General features: G+C 44.8%; 1 protein-coding gene across 1 annotated transcript in view; it reads right to left on the bottom strand.

Annotated features, from left to right (window-relative positions):
• Positions 1-208: 208 nt before the first annotated feature.
• The window catches only part of SRD5A2 (steroid 5 alpha-reductase 2), a 108639-nt gene continuing 86929 nt past the window's right edge, over positions 209-21918 (bottom strand). The window contains exons 3-5 of the mRNA XM_040350937.1: positions 20121-20222; positions 12219-12369; positions 209-543 (exon numbers count right to left, since the gene is read on the bottom strand). Of these exons, the coding sequence (XP_040206871.1) occupies positions 477-543; positions 12219-12369; positions 20121-20222 (320 nt within the window). The 3' untranslated portion in view covers positions 209-476. The remainder of the gene's footprint in view (positions 544-12218; positions 12370-20120; positions 20223-21918) is intronic.

Raw genomic sequence — 21918 nt, 5'->3', positions numbered from 1 at the left:
GTGGTGCTTGTCTTTTTTTGTTAAGCATTTATTTTGTCAAAAATTAGTATGTCTTATTCATAGATGAATTGCCGAGCCTGTATTTATCCTAAAAAGACATGATATTCTAGAACAGTGTTTCTCAATACCAAAGTAATTACAGCCAACGTTTTTGCGTTTAGTGGTTTCCCAAAAAATATTTTTGCTTTAAATGACTAAAAACTACTCATCGGTTTTATATTTATTTATTACAATTTTAAAATGCTGTAAAAATTTATTGCAAAGAACAAATGTACCCCTTGGGTTACTTATACCAATGATTGAGAGCATATGGTCTAGAACAGATAGACAAAACGCAACAGACAAGCTACCTCTAAAACCATTATAATGATGTATAAAATATAGATAGGTCGATTTCACATGTGACATAAAAAAATGTTGACCAGTTTGATTTAAAATGTCCAGTCTCAGGTATTCCATTAGCTCCATTCACAGGGTTAGAAAATAAAAGGTATTACAGCTTTCCTTTCTCTGGGGTAGTGTTTGAACTCCAGGAGGTAAAACCTGTAAAAAAATACATGATTTTTTTTTTAATTCAGTAATTTTTTTTATTGTTTTCAACAACATCATACACAAATTAAAGCATTCTACATTCAAAATACATTCAAAAAATACAGATACAGTAGGCATACACATATTACATCATCCATTAACCCCCCCCCAAAAAAAAAAAAAATAGCAACTGTAAAAAGACAAATGTTATCATAAACTTGTATCACTGGAAAGTGCAACTCCTGCCAAAGCCATATATTTTTGGTGCTGTTACACTTATATTGTACCTTGACCTGCTCTTGCCCTTTGCTAACCTGTCCTTGATGTAGTGAGATATCCACAAAGCTGTGTAGATGTTTGTCAAAATCTCCTTTACCAGGCAGGGGCGTGCCTAGAGCATTTGGCACCTGGGGCGGATCCTATATTTTGCACCCCCCTCCCCATCTGGCTCTCCCCATCTGGTATTAATCTAAGTGAAATACCACTGTGCGCACACTTACCACAGGGGGGCTTGTTTGCAGGACAAGAAGGTGTGGTATGATGCACTTGGTGACAGTGAAATTAGGTTGTAAACGTTTCTAGGGTGTTCGCTGGGGTGCAAAGTATGAAGAAAAGCATGGTTCTGCAATGTAGAACGCACCCAACCACAGGAGCCAGGAAATGGGACTGTAAATGCGTTCCAGGGGGCATTTTCTGCCGCCCTATGCGTCATTTCCCCTCAGCAGGCCGCCGCCATCTTTGCTGAGACTGCTACTAGAGGTCAAAGCTCCCTATGCACGAAAAGGGAAGCAGAACCGCTGAATAAGCTGCGCCGGTCTGACACTTCCTAAGCGGCGCCAGCAAGACAACCCCCCAATGTGTGGCACCCGGGGCAGACCGCCCCCCCGCCCACTCGTTGGTACGCCACTGTGACCAGGTCGATTCGTGAAAGTTTGTACTCCAAGCTCTGAAAGGGGCCAGGTGAGTTAAAAACTGAACCAAACCCTCAGAAATACTCACCTCCAGCTTCCAGCGATGAGGTGGTTACATCCCTCGCCGGCCACTATGATTTTCTTCCTGGCTTCTCCCAGTTGCTGGGCTTTCTGCCACTTGATTGGTCATTAGTGGAATGACTTTATTCTGTCCATTAGAAGAGAAGACTAGGAGCAGGCAGTTAAAATTTTGTTAGTGCAGAAGAGAAATTGCCTGTGTCTTCTGCAATAAAGAGCTGCCTGCTCGCAGTTTTGTAATAGTTACGTTTAAGACCTGCAGGGGGTTTGGGGCAAGCTGAAGTACAATAAGGTGCAGTAACACTTTTATGCCTAGATTCAGGTACGTTGCCGCAACTTTGCGGCGGCGTAGCTTAAGGCATTTAAGCTACGCCGCCGCAAGTTAGCGAGGCAAGTACATGATTCACAATGTACTTGCCTGCTATGTTACGGTGGCGTAGCCTAAAGCGGGCGGGCGTAAGGGCGCCGAATTCAAATGTGTGTAAGGGGGGTGTGTTTTATGTTAATAAGGCTTGACCTTACGTTTTTGACGTTATTCTTGTACTGCGCATGCGCCGGGCGCCTACATCTCCCAGTGTGCATTGCAGCTAAGTACGCCGCACGGGCCTATTGATTTTGACGTGGACCTACACTACTTAAATCCCGATTCACGGATGACTTACGGAAACAACGTAAAAATGTCGAATTTCGACACGGGAACGGCGGCCATACTTAACATTAATATTCCATGTTGGGCTAGGCTCTAACTTTAGGCGGCCTGGGCCAGATTCATAGAGAACTGCGGCGGCGTAACGTATCGTCTTTAAGTTACACCGCCGCAAGTTTTCCTCGTAAGTGCTTGATTCACAAAGCACTTGAGTATAAACTTGCGGCGGAGTAACGTAAAGACGTCCGGCGCAAGCCCGCCTAATTCAAATGGGGCGTGTACCATTTAAATTAGGCGCGCTCCTGCGCCGAACGTTCTGCGCATGCTCCGTTAGGAAATTTCCCGACGTGCTTTGCGCGAAATTACGGCGCCCCGACGTGTTTGTGAATGGCGACGTGCGTAACGTACTTACGCAAAAAAAAAAAAATTTTAATTCGACGCGGGAACGACGGCCATACTTTAACATGGCTCATCTAAAGTTAAGCCATGAAAAAGCAGGCTTAACTTTGCGACGGGAAAAAACGACGAGCGACGACGTAACGCACGCGAATACCTTCGTGGATCGCCGTAAAAGCTAATTTGCATACCCGACGCTGGAAAACGACGCAAACTCCACCCAGCGTAAGGGCGCCGAATTCAAATGTGTGTAAGGGGGGTGTGTTTTATGTTAATAAGGCTTGACCTTACGTTTTTGACGTTTTTCTTTTACTGCGCATGCGCCGGGCGCCTACACTTCCCAGTGTGCATTGCAGCTAAGTACGCCGCACGGGCCTATTGATTTTGACGTGGACGTACACTACTTAAATCCCGATTCACGGACGACTTACGGAAACAACGTAAAAATGTCGAATTTCGACACGGGAACGGCGGCCATACTTAACATTAATATTCCATGTTGGGCTAAGCTCTAACTTTAGGCGGCCTGGGCCAGATTCATAGAGAACTGCGGCGGCGTAACGTATCGTCTTTAAGTTACACCGCCGCAAGTTTTCCTCGTAAGTGCTTGATTCACAAAGCACTTGAGTATAAACTTGCGGCGGAGTAACGTAAAGACGTCCGGCGCAAGCCCGCCTAATTCAAATGGGGCGTGTACCATTTAAATTAGGCGCGCTCCTGCGCCGAACGTTCTGCGCATGCTCCGTTAGGAAATTTCCCGACGTGCTTTGCGCGAAATTACGGCGCCCCGACGTGTTTGTGAATGGCGACGTGCGTAACGTACTTACGCAAAAAAAAAAAATTTAAATTCGACGCGGGAACGACGGCCATACTTTAACATGGCTCATCTAAAGTTAAGCCATGAAAAAGCAGGCTTAACTTTGCAACGGGAAAAACCGACGAGCGACGACGTAACGCACGCGAATACCTTCGTGGATCGCCGTAAAAGCTAATTTGCATACCCGACGCTGGAAAACGACGCAAACTCCACCCAGCGGCGGCCAAAGTATTGCAGCCTAAGATCCGAAGCCTACGATCTTAGCCAAATGCCGTCGTATCTTGTTTGTGAATCACAAATTAAGATACGACGCGGCAAATTTGAAAATACGCCGGCGTATCAGCAGATACTCCGGCGAATTTCTTCTGTGAATCTGGCCCCCTATCTCTAACGTAAACGGCATAAAAGTACTGCGTCGGCCGGGCGTACATTCGTGAAGCGGCGTATCTACACATTTACATATTCTACGCCGACTGCAATGGAAGCGCCACCCAGCGGCCATCCGAAATATTGCAATCTAAGATAGGACGGCGCAATCTCTGTTTGCTCATCTCTGTTTGAGCATACACTTAAACATAAGTCGGCGTAGATTCTGAGTTAGGTCGGCTTATCTACTGATAACCCGGCCTAACTCTTTGTGAATCTACCTATTAATATTGTAGACATTTGATCGGGTAAATGGAATAGCCATTTATTTAATCAAACATTTATTCATGATTGTCAAAGCATGTGTTTCTTATTTGCTATGTATGTATATATACGTATGTATATGTCTGTGTGTGTATACTGTATGTATATATATATATATTGTGTCTGCTAGGTAATATTAACAATGTATTTTGACTTGATTTCAATAGCCTATATTTTCATGTATCAAAATATAGGATGTGACCAGTTTCACATTCTGTTCCTGAACAAATGCCATTCACACCTTTAGCCCTATCCCAGGGAACTCTGGAAGTGATATATATATTGTGAGGGGTTAGCTTGGTAGCGGGGTGTGTGACCCCTTGGATGGGTTCACCACACACTGAATTTATACAGACTGGCAGTCGAAGACGGTTGAAAACAACGTTTTTGGTTTATTTTTCCATCTTGCTGGAAAACAATTGCAAGCATCCAAACAGCATAAACAAAATCAAACATAAAATAAACCCTAGCCACTCTGGGCGTCTACCTTCCACACAGGAACCTATCTATGAAGTCTAACACAGCCTACTGCTGGGTAGACAGTGCTGGTCATACAGCACAACACAATAGTCTTTTGATTTTTATCACACAGAAAAATCAATGGTCTCCTCACCTCCTCAGGAGACTTTCAGTACGCTGCTCTCCTACTCACAAAGCCTTAGGCCTCGTACAGACGACCGAATCTATCCGCTGGGATTGATCCGTGGATCAGTTCCAGTGGACAAATCCGGTCGCCTGTACGGCCTAGCGGATATTTATCCGCGGAGATTCGTCCAGCCGATCGATTTCAAGCGGATAGAAATTTCTTAGCATGCTAAGAAATCTATCCGCTTGAATCGTGTCCAGCGGATTGATCCGGTCGTCTGTACAGACTCACCGGATCAATCCGTCCGCTCCCATCCCTCGCATGCATCGTAATGATTCGACGCATGCGTGGAAGTAGTTACCTTCCAGCGTCGCGACACGTCACCGCGGATGTATTCCGCGCGGATTTCGATCTGATGGTGTGTACAGCCATCAGATCCAAATCCACCAGAGGATTTATCCGCTGGAAACGGTCTGGCGGACCGTTTCCAGTGGATATTGTCTCGTGTGTATGGGGCCTTAGGAATGATGCAGCAACAAAGTGGTAATCCTCTGGGCTACTTATAGAGGCCTTAATTGCCTCATTCTGAACAGCTGGAGTCTTTCAACGCCCTTAGACCTTGTCTGGCTAGTTTTGCAACCGACGCCTAATAACGATTTGTGTATTGTCTAAACAAAGCAGAAATGCATGTCCCGTCTGACAAAACCCACAGATTTACCTGACTTCCTGTCACAATATGTTCAATGACCATCTGTTCATCAATGGATATCACCAAAGAATTGTACTCAAGTTGCCACCCCCCTTTGAAAATGTATAAATTGGTTAGATGCTCTCAGCCTGGGTAGAACACAATTTTTGAATGTATGTACACATAATGTTCTCCAAGCATTGCAGCCATCTGCTTGCTTGTATATTAAATACATCTTTTTGAAATGAATTCGGATTCAGCAGTCAACATTTTATTGGAAACCCCTAGTTTGTGGGGTTTCCTGTCACATTAAAAAGGCAATAATGTGTCAACACATCAGTTCCCTAAAAAGCTTAGTGTTATTTACATCCGACCAAGGTCTATTCTTAAAGTGTTACAACAACAGTAACATCAGTCTGTATATGCAGTAAAGCATGCTTGTTATACTCACTGTGGAACCTAAGGGGTTAATCCTCCGTATTGTGCAAAAAGGCTATATGATCCTGTTTTCTCTGATCCTCCCCTTCTTTTACTGTCCCCAATCCATCTGGTGATAGCTCAAAGCCTTGGGGGCTTTCTGCACATGCTCAGTTTGGTGTGCATTGCAAGTGAGATTTTTTTTTCTTGGGAGGGTGCATGTGATCAGCACAGAGCCAATCAGCACTGTCCAGGCAGAGGGTCAGGGGTCCTGCAGCTTCATAGGACAGTCAGAGCAGAAAGTAAACTTCTCCTACAAGTTTTACCAGTGCTCAGCCAGACACTGATAGAAGTCACAAGACTTCTATACTGTATATATACTGCTGATGAGAAAAGATATTTAGCAGTTTATATTTACTAAAATAATTGCATTTCCATGTTCTGTGTACTGTGGGAACCCAGAGGAGAGCCGCCTGCCCGAACGGAGATGTGGCATGGCAGCCGCATTGTAATTCCCACCTTCTGGAGCTGCAGCGCATATAATGGATGTCACACGTCCTGCGGTCACGGCATTGGACCAGTGGGACGTCCATCATAGGCGTTCCGCAGGCTCCAGAAGGCGGAACCTGCTATGGCACTCGACGATTCGGCAGGACTTGGCCTCACTCGGCCACACTCGGCCACATTTGGCCACACTCGGCCACACTTGGCCACATTCGGCGGCGCTTGGAATCAGATCGGTCCCGGCGCTCGCCACTCGCTCGGGGCTAACAATGGAGCCCTGCCATTATGAGACTCTGGGCTTTTCGGGGTCACATTCGGGGCTTCAGACCCCCTCTCGATGCTCCTGGATAACGTCCACATCCAGCTTTGACTTACTGTATGTCTGCCCTTTGCTTGAATACTCAGCAAATTAAGCTAAGCATTTGTTATTATTCAGTGGTACTAACAATACTTTCTGAGCAAATGTCTACTAATGCAATTTTCTGTCAATTTGATATAATCAGTTTGGCTTTGTTTTTGTTTCTTTGTCAAGCTAATCTTGGTTGGAGGATTCCTTTGCCAGGTGATATAATCTATTTCAAAGAATTCCTTTGCTGAGTGTTGGCACATTTGCATTACAGCTTGAACAGTGAGTCATATGTAGGAGATAATAATTTACTGTAGGCCTGGAGGGGAGGACACAATGTGGTCAGAGGAATTTGTAATTTCAATAACTTTTAATCATTTTTATTAGAGCAGTCTAAGGAATACAATGCCTGGTGTTGTGAACTCATTTTTTTTTCACTGGTAATGTGCAAAGCTTTTCTTATTAAATTCCCATTATATTGTGTTATTATGTTTTGCCTGAATATCAGCTTTGAAGCTGATCTTTGGGAATTAGACACAATCTACCCTTGCAATGCCCCCTCCCAGTGCTGGGACAAGGCCATTTGGTGCCCAGGGCGAAGATGTCAAACTGCTCCCCCCGTTTTTAAGAAAGAATCAATGGGGTAGATTCAGGTAGCAATTACGCCTGCGTATCCATAGATACGCAGCGTAATTGCTAATTTGCGCCGGCGTATCGACTTTTCTGTATTCAGAAAGCTCGATACGCCGACTGTAGCCTAAGATATGACTGGCATAAGGCTCTTATGCCGTCGTATCGTAGGCTGCATTCTTACGCTGGCCGCTAGGTGGTTTTCCCGTAGTGGTCAGCGTAGAGTATGCAAATTGCATACTCACGCCGATTCACAACCGTACGCGCGCCCGGCGTTTGCATTTTACGTCGTTTGCGTTCGTCGGTTTCTGCGTAAGGCTGCTCATGCTATTAGCAGGGGCAGCCAATGCTAAGTATACCCGTCGTTCCGGCGTCGCGATTTTTGAAAATTACGTCGTTTGCGTAAGTGAATCGTGAATGGCACTGGACGCCATTTACGTTCACGTTGAAGCAAATGACGTCCTTGCAACATCATTTACCGCAATGCACTTCGGGAAAGTTTCCCGACGGAGCATGCGCACTACGTTCGGCACGGGAACGTGCCTAATTTAAATGATCCACGCCCCCTACGGGATCATTTAAATTACGTGCGCTTACGCCGGCCAGTTTTACGGAGCGCCCGCGCAAATTACGGAGCTACTGCTTCGTGAATGAAGCGTAGCGCAAGTAATTTACGGAGGCGTAGCATTAAAACGGTACGCTGCGCCTCCGTAAGAGTGCGCTCCCCTACCTGAATCTACCCCATTGTTGTTTCAAAACATGGCTCAAAATAACACAAACACCTTTTTTTTATCTGCCATTTTCCATTAACAAAGTGCTGGTCACCTCAGTCAGCCTCCTCCACCAGCACACTGGTGGCAATTGATGGGGCAAACTGGCAGCACACTGGCGGCAATTGATGATCACACTGGCGGCAATTGATGGTCACACTGGCGGCAATTGATGGGGCAAACTGGCAACAATTGATGATCACACTGGCGGCAATTGATGGTCACAGTGGCTGCGTTTGATGGGCACAGTGGCTGCGTGTGATTGGCACAGTGGCGACAATTAATGTCACAGTGGCTGCGTGTGTTGGCACAGTGGCTGCATGTGTTGGCACAGTGGCTGCATGTGATGGCATAGTGAGGCTGCAATTGATGTTTGTTTTTTTTGCTAGTCAGAGAAGGCAAGCATGGCTCAAAATAACACACATTTTTTTTTTTGAACTGCCATTTTTTATTAACAAAGTTCTGTTCACTTTTTAGACAAGTTCAGTAGTCTTCTTTGCAGTAGCACAATGCAGGCTCATTGTGACTAGTCCTTGTCTTGCCAGCTCAGCAGACACGGCTCCCTGCTAAGTGCTCTGAGTCCTCCCTCTCTCACCTCGCCTCCTCCATAGGGGGAGTAAACAAACAGGAAAGGGAGCCAGGAGGTGACGTCCCAGATGTTGAGGAGCGCACTCGGCAACCAGTCGGCACACAATTTGTACAGTGCCACTGCCACTGACTACTAGTCTATGACACACACACACACAACAAGTGTACTGGTCTGGCGGCTGCCTGTGTGTCAGAACTGTGCCCCCCTCCTATGCAAAATGGTAGCGCCCAGGGCACTCGCCCCGTCCGCCCCTGCCTTGTACCGGCCCTGCCCCCTCCCCCTCACACTGCAAGGGTTAAAGCGGTGTTCCAGCCACAATATTTTTTTTTAAGTCAGCAGCTACAAACACTGTAGCTGCTGACTTTTAATAATGACACTTACCTATCCTTGGCACCTGCGATGTTGGCCCCCCGAGGCTGAGAGTCAGCTCTACACTTCGCCTGCGCAATGACACATGCTAGTGCTACTCTGCAATGGGTGGGGGTGATTTTAGCAATAAAGTACACGTCTTAGCGGGGCGTGTTGATGGGCACAAACTATTTAACTCACAAAAGAGGCGCTATTTTAAAATGATGCACACAGATGATAATCAGCTCTACATCTTTGGCTATTTTCGGAGGATCAGTTTAGGTTCGCACTGCGCAAGCGCCGCACCTGCGCAGTGCAGGGGGGTTTCTATCCGCCGGGGGAAACTTATTTGGCAGAACACCGGCGCCGCCATTCCTCAAGGGAAACAGGCAGTGGAGCCTTGCGCCTTTACTGCCTATTTCCTAGTGCGCATGCGCGAGTTGCGCGGCGCTTTATGAATGGGTGGCTGTTCTGTGGGAAACACACAGTTCCCAGAAGACAGCGCACCCCATTCCCCAGAAGACAACGCGAGGAGGACAAGAATGAAGACCAGCCAAGGACTAGGAAGAGGCAGATTAGGAAGATCTGCCTAGCAACCGCCAGTTCTGGTAAGTAAAACATTTTGTTTTCAATTTTTTTTTCTTTTTTAGCATTTTTATGCAATTTTTTTTTTTATAGGGTGGACTTCCGCTTTAAATGCTCATTTAGTTTAGGGGTAGATAAAGAGTATAAAGTATAATAATTACCTCATTCTTGGCTCTGGCAGGCACTCCCAATCAATGTGACCGGATCAACACTGCCATGGTCGCATGCGGCTCCCACACCCACTTACAATGCAGGGTTTAAAGCCCTGCTCTGTATGTATTGACACAGACTAGAACTTGAAGCATTTGTTAACCCAACATTTCATATTCATGATATGTGCCTGCTGAACCCAGGGCTGCCATCAGGGGGGGTACAGGCATTAGACCTGTAAGGGGCCCGATGGTCCCCAGGGGCCCGGCTGGCCCCCCTCCCGATTTTTTTATTGTTTTGCATTACACCTAGGGGGGGTCTGATGGTCCCCAGGGCCCCTTACAGGCCCAGCCTTCCCCCTCCCTTTTTTTTTTTGCATTACACTTGTAAGGGGGATATGCCCCCCCCTGGTTCTGTGCTCCAGGGGGGCCCTGCCTAAAGCTGTGTAAGGCGCCCCAAAATGTGTAATGGCTGCCCTGGCTGAACCATGTGTATCCTGTTCTCTTCGTTTTGCTTCCTTTGTGTGAAATCCCTGATGTTCCTGCTAGTCCCTCTGCTTTCCTAATAAAAACTAACCATGCTAAGCAGGAGAATGCACCATTGTCAGTTCTTTAGCTGTGCTGGGAACTCAGCCTGCTCTCCTGATTAGACTTATCTTAATACACCCCCTATGCACAACCTTTCACTGGGAAGATCAGTGTACTGCTGTTTCTCCTCCCCTAGTTCTTATGTAGCTGAGAACAGAGGGTATGTGATCACTTATAAAAAAGGGGAAAAAAAGCTATTTATAATGTTTTTTTTATAGCTATACACAAATGATTTGCCTTTTATTTCTATGTTGAACTGAAAAGGTTGTTTTACAAAGAGATTGTTTACAATCACTTTAAGGTAGAAGAGAACAGTGCTGGAGCCTATCACACCGAGGGATAGGGTAAGTAAAATACCTCATCCTGCACCCGTAGATGAAACAAGTGTCTACTGCTGAAGTGTGTCGGGGAGCAGTGCAAGGGTAGATTTTAGTCTAATTTAAGGGATTCAGCTTTGAACAAGAGTAGCTTCTGATAGGGAATGTACAGCTGAACAGAAGAATTAATATCTCTTGGTATTTTATCTGATCACTTAATTTCCTCCAAATGTTTAAAGCTATTCAAACACAGGAAAATTAGGCCACACGGCCCAATTCCACATTATGAAGATGAGAGAATCTGGTCAGTTTTTGTAAATCAGTCTGCTATCTGATCAAAAAAAACGAACCCATACCGTTACACACTGCAATGAAAAATAACTGACAGACCACTGTACCAACACAAGTGATGTTGGTGCGCCAATCTCTCCTGTTGTGCTTAGAGCAGGTGCAGTCTATTTTCTCCACAGCAGGTGGCGCTTATCTGCGACGGCAATGCAGGTGGAGAAGGCCGTCGAAAGGAACCTAGTTCCAGCATGGTGATCTCGTTCACAGGAAGGCAACTATCCGATTGGATGCTGGCACCCCATGTGATTATGGTGGCCATCTTGGCCCTATGTCAGACAGAGTCTATTTAAGGACCCTGGCTCCCGGGTTTAGCGTGCATTTTGCAGAGTGGCCAGTGTAGGGGCAAGATACTTGTCTATCAGGGATAATGCTGGCACCAGGGAAAGATTCCAGGGAAGTAAATAAAGTGCAGGGACATGGCATCCTTCTTGGAAAGCTCCCTATTTGAGTACGGACCGGCCAGACCACATTCCGCTCCTTGAGACAAACACTTCAGCTTCCCTAAGACTTCTTCTACTGACACTTTGCCTGGTTGCCTTCCTGCCAGGCTTGTTATGTATTTCTGGACTTCTGTTACATATGTTTCTGCTTTTTTCCCACTCCACGTGGCACCTACCCACATGCTATTCTATTCTGACAGGGCGACTGCAACCCCCCCCCCCCCACCCACACACACACACACGCAACAAGAATTTGCTTTTACATTCTTTTCAAAAACATTTCCCTCTGCTAATTTCTCAATGTACACTTAAAAATGCCCCTAAATGCCATGTTTATACACATTGTTGAGCATTTATTATCAAAAACACAATTCTGAATGGGTTTTTTTCTGCCTCTAAATACTCCTCTGAAAATATGCCTGTATACTCCCTAGTATACATGGACGCATAAGCTAACATAGAGCTGCTACTACAGGCTGAAGAACAAAAACGCCCATATAAGCAGCATTTTTTATGCCTAGTGTGAATGGACCCTTAAAGAGGAAGTAAACCCTCTTTTAAAAAAGAAAGAAAAAAAACCCCTACAAGACATGATACCCGGAGTGACTTCTGGGTATCGCTGCTCCGGCGCTGTGACTGGCTCGGGGAAGCGATGACATGCGCACGGGAGCCGCCATGATAAAGTGAACCTGTCATTTAAATATCATAATCACATTATCATCTGTTTTCTGGTATAAATAACATTGTACAAAGTAAGTTAATGCCCGATAAAGTTTTTTTTTTTTTTTTTAATTCAATCTTTTTTATATAAAAAGAAGTCTTTTTAAACACTCCCAGGTCTTACTTGTGATGATGATAGGCTCTTGGTCCAATGGAACACAGAGTAAATAATGAAAAGGCAAATCCTGGGAGAGACCATGTTGCTAAAGCGTAACCAAACCATTCCACAATTTCACCAAAGTAATTTGCTCCAGACACATACTTGAACATTCCTCCTGTAAAAAAAAAAAAAAAGGAACATTCTCGTGAACAGTTCCTCCATACAACTGCCATTACTAAAATGATTAAGATACATTAGCACAAAATAAACATTAAAATGTGTACAAATCAATAATAAATACTAGTTATTATAAATAAGAAAGTTTAGAAGCCTTGATAACACCTGCCTTAAAGTGTATGGCAAGCAAAAAAAAAAAAAATATATATATATATAGATAGATAGATAGATAGATAGATAGATAGATAGATAGATAGATAGAGAGAGAGAGATGGATAGGGAAGGTTTGCCAGGGCCAAACAAATACAAGGAGATTTCTAAGAAATAAAGCTTTCTTGGTGGTATTGGTTCACCACTGGGTTTTTAATTTTTTTTGCGATATAAATGAAAATAGCTCTTTGCAGCTGATGCTTTGAATCACAGCCACAGCTGTGTTCTTCATTAAGGTAAAATCAGTGTTAGCTGTCTGTCTATATTCTGTGCAGAGCAAGGCATGTGTAATCAGAGCTTCAACTTAAATCCAGTTGTGCTGAGGTTTATGTGTGTCTGTAAGACTCTCATTTGGGTCTAGTACATCCAAAGGAGTTAAGCAGCTGTGCGTTTATTTCTGTTTTTAAGAAGCAGGCTCCGGAACTTTGTAGAAAAAGTGATCTAGGCAGCTACATAGTCACTCAATCACTCATAGGTTACTATTGGGTGCTCAAGACCACAAATGTAATCTTCAGACCTAAACTGATTTTTTAAACATTTTTGCAAAAAAAAAAAGAAAAATGTCAATCTTAAAGGGTGCCTTGGGGTCAGCAATTTAGAGAAATTAAAATATTCCACATGCCAGAAATACAAAACATTTTATCTTTAAAGCTAAAATAAAGTGCAGTGAGCACATATCTTGAGTTAATAGTGCAGTTTTTTATTTAATCGTAACATATGTTTGACATATTTCCATACTATCCATTATTATATTAAACATATAATATAAATGTTTAGATTAGGCACAAGAGGGAGCTCTGTATTTGACCCGCTACCTTGTTCTGCCTCCCTCAACCCCTTAGCTGCTGTACCAATTGTACTTTTCATTGCCATGTCTTATATAGTGGCATTGGGGAAGTGCTACAAGCAGTAGTGGCAAAGGTAGACACTTTTTCATCCGAGGTCGGTGTTGCCAACCTCACACAGCATTTTTTACTGACTAAACATGTATAATTTACTGGCAGGTCGCATTTTTTACTGGCAACCTCAAAAAGTGACAGATATCCTATTAGACACATTAAGACAACTGATATTAAAACAGTATAAACACAATATGGAAACACTGACAATACCCCTAACAAGTAATTTGCCTGGTTCAGACTTAAGGGGATGTAAAGGCTCATGTTTTTTCACCTCAAAGCAGAATTCCACCCTAAAGTGGAACTTCCACTCATCTAATTCCTCCCCCCTCTGTTGCCACAATTGGCACCCTTTGGGGAGGAGGGGGAACAGGTTATCTGTCTTTGACAGGTATCCTTTCCCACTTCCGGGAGTCTGGGCTGCGGCGCGTGACGTCACCGTGGGGCTCCCTCCTCCTCCAATGATGTGGGCACCGGGAGCGGGGCCAAGTCATACATTCTGCGTCTATGAATGACGCAGGAGTGTGTTTGCAAGGTAGATTTTGCTTTTAAATGTCCTTATTTCTTCTGAGAAATCCTCACTTCCTGTTCTTCTGTCTGTAACTCCACACAGTAATACGAGGCTTTCTCCCTGGTGTGGAGTGTTGTGCTCGTCCCCTCCCTTGGACTACAGGAGAGTCAGGATGCTCTCTACGTTGCAGATAGAGAAAGAAGATGTGTGTTAGTGGGCGTCCTAACTCTCCTGTAGTCCAAGGCAGGGGGCGAGCGCGACACTCCACACCAGGGAGAAAGCCTTGCATTATTGTGTGGAGTCACAGACAGAAGAACAGGAAGTGAGGATTTCTCAGAAGAAATAAGGACATTTAAAAGCAAAATGGAAGGATGAGGTAAGTGAAGGAGGACTGCACTAAGGTAAAGGAAGCTATTTAGGGAAATACAATTGTACCTTTACAACCCCTTTAAGTAGCATCAATTAAGATGGCATATATTGAAATGAATGTTTTTGGACTTGTTATGCGACTTTGTGTCTCAGGTCACATGATATGTCACAGCAGTGTAAACCAGGGTCACAGCAGTGTAAACCAGGGTCACTAAAGGAATTTTTTTTTTAGCTAAATAACGAAAAATGTATTATTAGTACTTACCGTAATTTTCCTTTCCTGATGGACTCCATGGCAGCCTACGTGTGGGTTTACCCCGCCTCCTCTCCAATGCTATAGGACCCCCTACCCTATAAGTTTGAGCTCACCGGTAGAGACTGTGTTCCGTAACTAGCCTACTCTAGACCGATGGGGGGGAACTCCGGCTGCCATGGAGTCCATCAGGAAACGAAAATGACAGTAAGTACTGATAATACATTTTCCGTTTTCCTGACAGACTCCATGGCAGCCTACGTGTGGGAAATAACTAGCCAATCCACACGGGTGGGTATGATGAACAGAAATACATTTGATTTGACCTGTCAACCGACAAGTTTTACAAACAAAAGACCATAGAAGGTAACGGAGCAGGCTCACTACAGAAAGTGACAAAAGGTAATAATGGAGGCCCACGAGGCCGTCCTACAGAAGACATCTGGAACCATAAGCTGGACTGTTGCCCATTAAACCGATATACGCCTAGTGGAATGTGCCCTTGCCGACTCCGGAGGAACCGGGTCCTCGCCTTTATAAGCTTGTTGGACAGACTGGACAATCCCGGCCACAATCATTCCGCTTGAGGCTCAACTGCCAGCATGCAGGACGACCAACTAGACAGAGTGTTTGAGACAGAGGAAGTAGCTCGCAAGCATACCCCCAAGATTTCATCTATGTCCAGAGGATGAATTCTAGTGGACTGGTAGGTCCAAAAGTTGAGGTAGAACGATTCACTGGCTCTTATGGGACCTTGAGGCAATCATAGATTTGAGTCGATCAAAGGAAAAAAGGCGTATGTCTTCTAGAAACCAATCGATCTGTCATGGCATCCATTCCAGAGGCCTAGCTGCACGATCCAGAGTGTAATACCTCTTAAGCTTAAAGTTGCCGGTAAAGACTAGAGAGCAGGACCACTTCGGGAAGGACTTCCCAGGGGCAGAATGTGCTTGAATGACTGCACATGAAGGGACCACTCGTTGGTGACCAGCCGAATACATGTCAGGAAGACCACTGGGGCGTTCTGGACTCCGGGATGTAAGCCGTTGGCATGCAGGATAGGTTTTTCTGGACCAAAGACATAATGGACTTGACCTCCCTCTAAGTGCTCCCAGATTCTTCATATAGGAGATCACCGTGGTGTTGATCACTCCTAATGATACTGACTCTCTCTTCAGGGAAGACTGAAGGGCACACCAAGCTGCCTGAATCCCTAAGGTGTTCCAGTCCGGGTTGAGAAAACGTATACCTAGCTTGACTAGGGCAAGATCCGATCTGCAGAGGGCTCCCCAACCAGAGAATTAAATTGACCGTTGCCCCTTGGCATATGTAGCTGCAGGAAACATAATTGGCAAAGAAAAAAGGATGCAACATCTGCAGGGACCACTTGACCATAGGGGTCTTGGAGACCATAGAGCCGAAAAGCTTTGGCACTGTGAGGCCCTCAGCCGTGAAGAGATTAGAGATAACAAAATTCTCTTCTGAGAAACCGGGATCTTCCCCACTGGGAGTGGGATGGTGCTTTCCACCATAGGAAAAAACAAAGCTGGGCTCCAGAGTACACTAGGTGCTGGATTGGTCCTAGGTGGCCTTTTACCCTGACCTATGAACCATCCAAATGCTGGCCAAGGTGGAGACTACCTTCTCCCTGTGAACCAGCAGCTACCCTTTGTTCTGCGTCAGCAACAGGAGGTCGAAGTAGTGACACAATGAACCCCTCTCGTTCTGATGAGGGCTATTATGGCCAGAGGAATTCTTGAGAAGACTTGGGTGAGGTGGTCGGCTCAACAGGAAGGGAGACGCACTGTAGATTTACTTGTCCAACTTGGAACTGGAGGTATTTGAGAAACTCCTTTGTCACTGGAACGTGGAGATAAGTATTTAAGTCGATTGAGAATAGCCGGTGGTCTTGCTGTACAGGTAGTCGACAGTCTTCCTTTGACTCTTTCAGATTTTATACACTGATTAGGCAAGTCAGGACTGACACTGGTCGCCACAAACCTTCTCCTGCTACGAGAGGGGAAGGGGGAAATATACCCCCTGGGGACCTCAGTCCCTTCAGACATGTACCACTGCTCCCTGCGACTTCAGTGCAACCATGAGTTGGGAGTATGCCAGAGACTCCACTTCTGTCTTGCAGGGGTATACTCTGAATATTTTGTTTGATGAAGAAGTTTTCTTGTCCACCATACTCCGCTCAGATGATATCCTTAATTCCTGTAAGAAGCAAAAAAGGAGAGAAAGAGTGTTCTTCCCCCGGATACTTAAAGAACCCCCTTGCTTAGCCGGGGGATGGAATGGTCTACCCTCACAAGGGCCTCCTTACCCGTCTTGACTAGTGCCAGAAAGACATCAAATCCTCTGAAACCTTTCATCAACTTCCAACTCTCTGTCCGAAGAATCCAGAGAAGCAGCGTAGGGCTGGAAGGATCAAAATCCTTTAGGCCACATTTAAGCAAGGAGCCATGTAGAAGGATAGACTGGCTCCGTGTGTGGGATGTATCCCATTGTTTAAGGGATTGCTCTACCATATGTTTCACCAGAGACTCAATATTTTATTGGACCCGTCTGCTTTTCCCTCAACCACCTGGGCATAACCTTGGTCACATTAAGACTTGCCTTCCGGGACTCATGTCCCATATCTCCAGCAGACTCTGCAATCAGCGCGGCTGTCATGGCAGTGAGTGTGGTGAATCGGAGGAGGAATGCAACATCTCCTTCTAGTTGCAGGAGGAATGCAACGTCTCCTTCTAGTTGAAGCAGGAATGCTACGTCTCCTTCTAGTTGCAGGAGGAATGCTACTTCTCCTTCTAGATGCAGGAGGAATGCTACGTCTCCTTCTAGATGCAGGAGGAATGCTACGTCTCCTTCTAGATGCAGGAGGAATGCTACATCTCCTTCTAGATGCAGGAGGAATGCTACGTCTCCTTCTAGATGCAGGAGGAATGCTACGTCCCCTTCTAGATGCAGGAGGAATGCTACGTCCCCTTCTAGATGCAAACCCTTGAGAATGCAACCTCGGCCCCCTCCCCTTGCCTGCACGTACCCAGTGCGCAAGGGCTGGCTGCATAAAGGCAGTGACCTGTCCATAACTTCTGGACAGGACGTCAGCAAAAAATACATACAGTCTGCGGATGACCCGTAAATGCTACCCAGACCAGGTAAGCCATCCCGAAGAAAAACATCTATTTATTTTTTTATTTTTTTATAATATCAAAAATATATACATACACTAATAACATTATACATTTTATTTTTTTTAAACATATAGGGCATCCTGGTGCAGACTCAGCTTGGGGGAAGCCACCGCTCACTGTCTGTGGAAAATTCCCGCACTGACAGGAGACAGACCTTCGAATCCCCAGCCTGGTGACGTCACCGCTCCCTACACCTCGCGCCTGCGCCGTGAAGACAGCCTACCGGCGCCTGCGCGGTCGCCGGACCACCCGCCACTGCGTGAACGCGCGAGCCAGGCCTTACTATCACAGAGGCCCCGAACATGCGCAGAGCGGCGGCAGCGCCCACAACCCGGAAGTACCGTGGCACCCTGGAACGCAAATGCGTTCCATGCGCCGTGAGGGGACACAGATGTACCGGAGAGTACTAGGAAATAAAGGGAAACAAGTAAACACAGAGGCAACTGCCATGGAGGAAGTAAAAAAGGTTCAGACCTTGCCAGCTGTTGATGCGTCCACCTTCAGGCATACCGTGGCAACCTCCATTCCATCACTGGGGTATATATTTTTGGAAGTGTGGTTATTCACCTTTTTCTTTTCAAGCTTTGTTTTCATGCATTGCCTGCACCCAGGCTTCTGAGAGGACACTGATTGCTTAGTGCACTCAGCTGGAGCGGCAGTTCCCTTCTTCTCTATGGAGTATATACTACCAAAGAAATGCACAGGCCCACTCGTAGCTCAGCCCTGAGCTGTACCGCATGGATTATATGCCAAAAATTCGGGAAATATTCCAAACGGACGCCAGCAGGAACAAACGTGATGTATGTCCATGAGGAGGACAAAAAAGGAACACAGTCTCTACCGGTGAGCTCAAACTTATAGGGTAGGGTGTCCTATAGCATTGGAGAGGAAGCGGGGTAAACCCACACGTAGGCTGCCATGGAGTGTGTCAAGAAAGCTTCCTTTACCTTACTGCAGTCCTGGTTTCATGTCCTCATTGTTTGTTTTTGCTCTGACGTTGCTGCTCTGTTCTGGACACTTCCTGGTTGTCTGTTTCCTGAGGACCACAGTACTGGGAGCTTCTAGTTTCGTTTTCCAAACCATTACTTCTCTATGGCTCTATACAGCACAGAGGCAGGATAACATGCAAAAATGAAACTGAAACTACAGGTACATTATATGATTGATTTTTATCTATTTTTAATCGTTTTTTAAAGGAATCAGTTAACTATTATGTCTCTATACCCTGTAAACAGTCATTTGAGCAAAAAAAATTTTTTCCTTTACAACTCCTTTAAGTAAAACGCCTCCTCACTGCCTGTCAAATGTTTTCTGAAAAGCAAAACAAAACGCGGACCACTCTTCAGAGAGCATTACATGTGTAAATGGGCCTAAGGCTACGTTTATTTGTATTATGCAGGAACCCACGCAAAATTGTGCACATTCCCGTGGCGTACAAAAAACTTGCATCCCTTTCGCAGCCATGCAGTGGTACCATGAAATCCTTCCATAATGCACCTTGGGGTGCCAAAAAAATCTTAATGGCACCCCAAAACACCTAGCCAAAAGGTGATCACACTTGTGTGATTTTCCCACATTGAAATGACTGTGCTGCACTAAATTTGAAGCACCAAAACACGCAAAAACACACATACCTGCATAGGTGAAAATGGAAACTATTTGAACTCATGGAACAGTGCCTGGGGCAGCAGTGTTAGATGAGGTAGTGTCACGCCTCTTTACATTCCCTGGGCTACAAACCACTGCCAAAGGACTACTTAAAGGGTCACTAAAGGAAAACATTTTTTTTGCTGAAATGACTGTTTACAGGTTATAGAGACATAAAAGTTAACTGATTCCCTTTAAAAATGATTAAAAGTAGATACAAATCAATCATATAATGTGCCTCTAGTTTCACTTTCACTTTTAAACTGGCTTCATGTTTCTGTGAAGTAGAGAGACACACAGAACAAAAACAAACAAATCCAGGGCAGTGTTTTGTTTTTAAAATTAATCTGATTGGTTCTGGGAAGTTTTAGACACACAGTAATGACAGCTTAGACCACCGTGAAAAGCTCCCAGCACTGTGATTATAAGGAGCCAGACAACCAGGAAGTGTGGAGATCACAGCACAATTACATCAACTTCAAAGCAAAAACAAACAATGATGACATGAAACCAGTACTGCAGTAAGGTAAAGGAAGCTATTTAGATTAAAAAACAAAATTCCTTTAGTGACCCTTTAAGACTGGAAGAAGACTTTTATGGTGATGAATGTAAATTTTTGCAGACTGCATCAGGTAACATATGCTGTTATGAAAGGGATTTTACCTTCTGGAATCTTGTAGCCAAAATCGCTTGGTTTTCTCAAGTTACGCAATATGTAGTCACTATGAATATTAATAGCCATTCCAATGAAGAAAATCATAACTCCTAAAATTGGAAAACAAGTTCAAACATATCAGTGAGTTAATTTATCCATATCTAAACAATCTTGACAGATATTTTTGCACTGGTCCACCTGAAACCCGAATACATGATTCAAAACCTGGACTGGACCCTAATATATGTGCATTTTTATGCATTGATGCATATTGTATTTTGTATGCATTTATATAAGTTGATGTTGCAATGCATTTTTTAACAAAGGTTGTTTTATTATAGTTCATTAAAAGAAGATGCAGTATGCTTGCATACATAGCACGTTTTATGCATTTTGTCAAGCATTACAATGTAACTCTAGCAAAAAGCTTTTATTTTTTGTTTTAACCATTTCCGGACCGCCGCATGTACATTTAAGTCGGCAGAATGGCACGGACAGGCACATCAACGTACCTGTACGTGCCTGCCTAGACGTGGGTCGGGGGTCCGATCCGGACCCCCCCCGTACATGCGGCGGTTCCCGTGGCTTCAGGAGCGATCCGGGACGAGGGCGCGGCTATTTGTTTCTATCCGCCCCCCTCGTGATCGCTCCCCGGAGCTGAAGAACGGGGAGAGCCCTATGTAAACACGGCTTCCCCATGCTTCACTGTGGCGGCTGCATCGATCGTGTGATCCCTTTTATAGGGAGACTCGATCGATGACGTCAGACCTACAGCCACACCCCCCTACAGTTGTAAACACACACTAGGTGAACCCTAACTCCTACATCGCCCCCTGTGGTTAACTCCCACACTGCAACTGTCATTTTCACAATAAACAATGCAATTTAAATGCATTTTTTGCTGTGAAAATGACAATGGTCCCAAAAATGTGTCAAAATTGTCCGAAGTGTCCGCCATAATGTCGCAGTCACGGAAAAAATCGCTGATCGCCGCCATTAGTAGTAAAAAATAAATAAATAATAAAAGTATCCCCTATTTTGTAAACGCTATACATTTTGCGCAAACCAATCGATAAACGCTTATTGCGATTTTTTTTACCAAAAATAGGTAGAAGAATACGTATCGGCCTAAACTGAGGAAAAAAAATATATATATGTTTTTGGGGTATATTTATTATAGCAAAAAGTAAAAAATATTGCATTTTTTTTCAAAATTGTCGCTCTACTTTTGTTTATAGCGCAAAAAATAAAAAACGCAGAGGTGATCAAATACCACCAAAAGAAAGCTCTATTTGTGGGGAAAAAAGGACGCCAATTTTGTTTGGGAGCCACGTCGCACGACCGCGCAATTGTCTGTTAAAGCGACGCAGTGCAGAATTGTAAAAACCCCTTGGGTCATTTAGCAGCATATTGGTCCGGTCCTTAAGTGGTTAAATAGAGTGGTCAGAAGTAGACCCTCTATCAAGTTGTTTTTGCTGTCTGTGACCCCATTGGGGAAATTCACCCCTCTATTTGTACTGGTAATCATTGACATCAGGAAAGAAGGTAAGAGGGAATACAACATTTTAGTTGAGTTGTTCCCAGAGCAAGAGGTAAGGAGAAATCTTCCAATGGGGACATTTCCCTAATGTTACACAGACAGCAAAAAAAAATAAAAAAATAGAACTGACTTGGGTTTTAACACTACAGCATTAAAGCTGAACTCCAGGAAACCTGAACATTCTCCCTTTCATTGGGGCTAGGCCGACATTGCAGGAGTTGACTGCTTGTTTAGGTCTGGGGTATGAAAATGTAGATTTTGGTGCC

Source organism: Rana temporaria, chromosome 4, assembly GCF_905171775.1.
Source record: "Rana temporaria chromosome 4, aRanTem1.1, whole genome shotgun sequence".
Taxonomy (NCBI): Eukaryota; Metazoa; Chordata; class Amphibia; order Anura; family Ranidae; genus Rana; species Rana temporaria.
The sequence above is the reverse complement of the archived record's forward strand: the minus strand, read 5'-3'. Positions and strand labels throughout refer to the sequence as shown.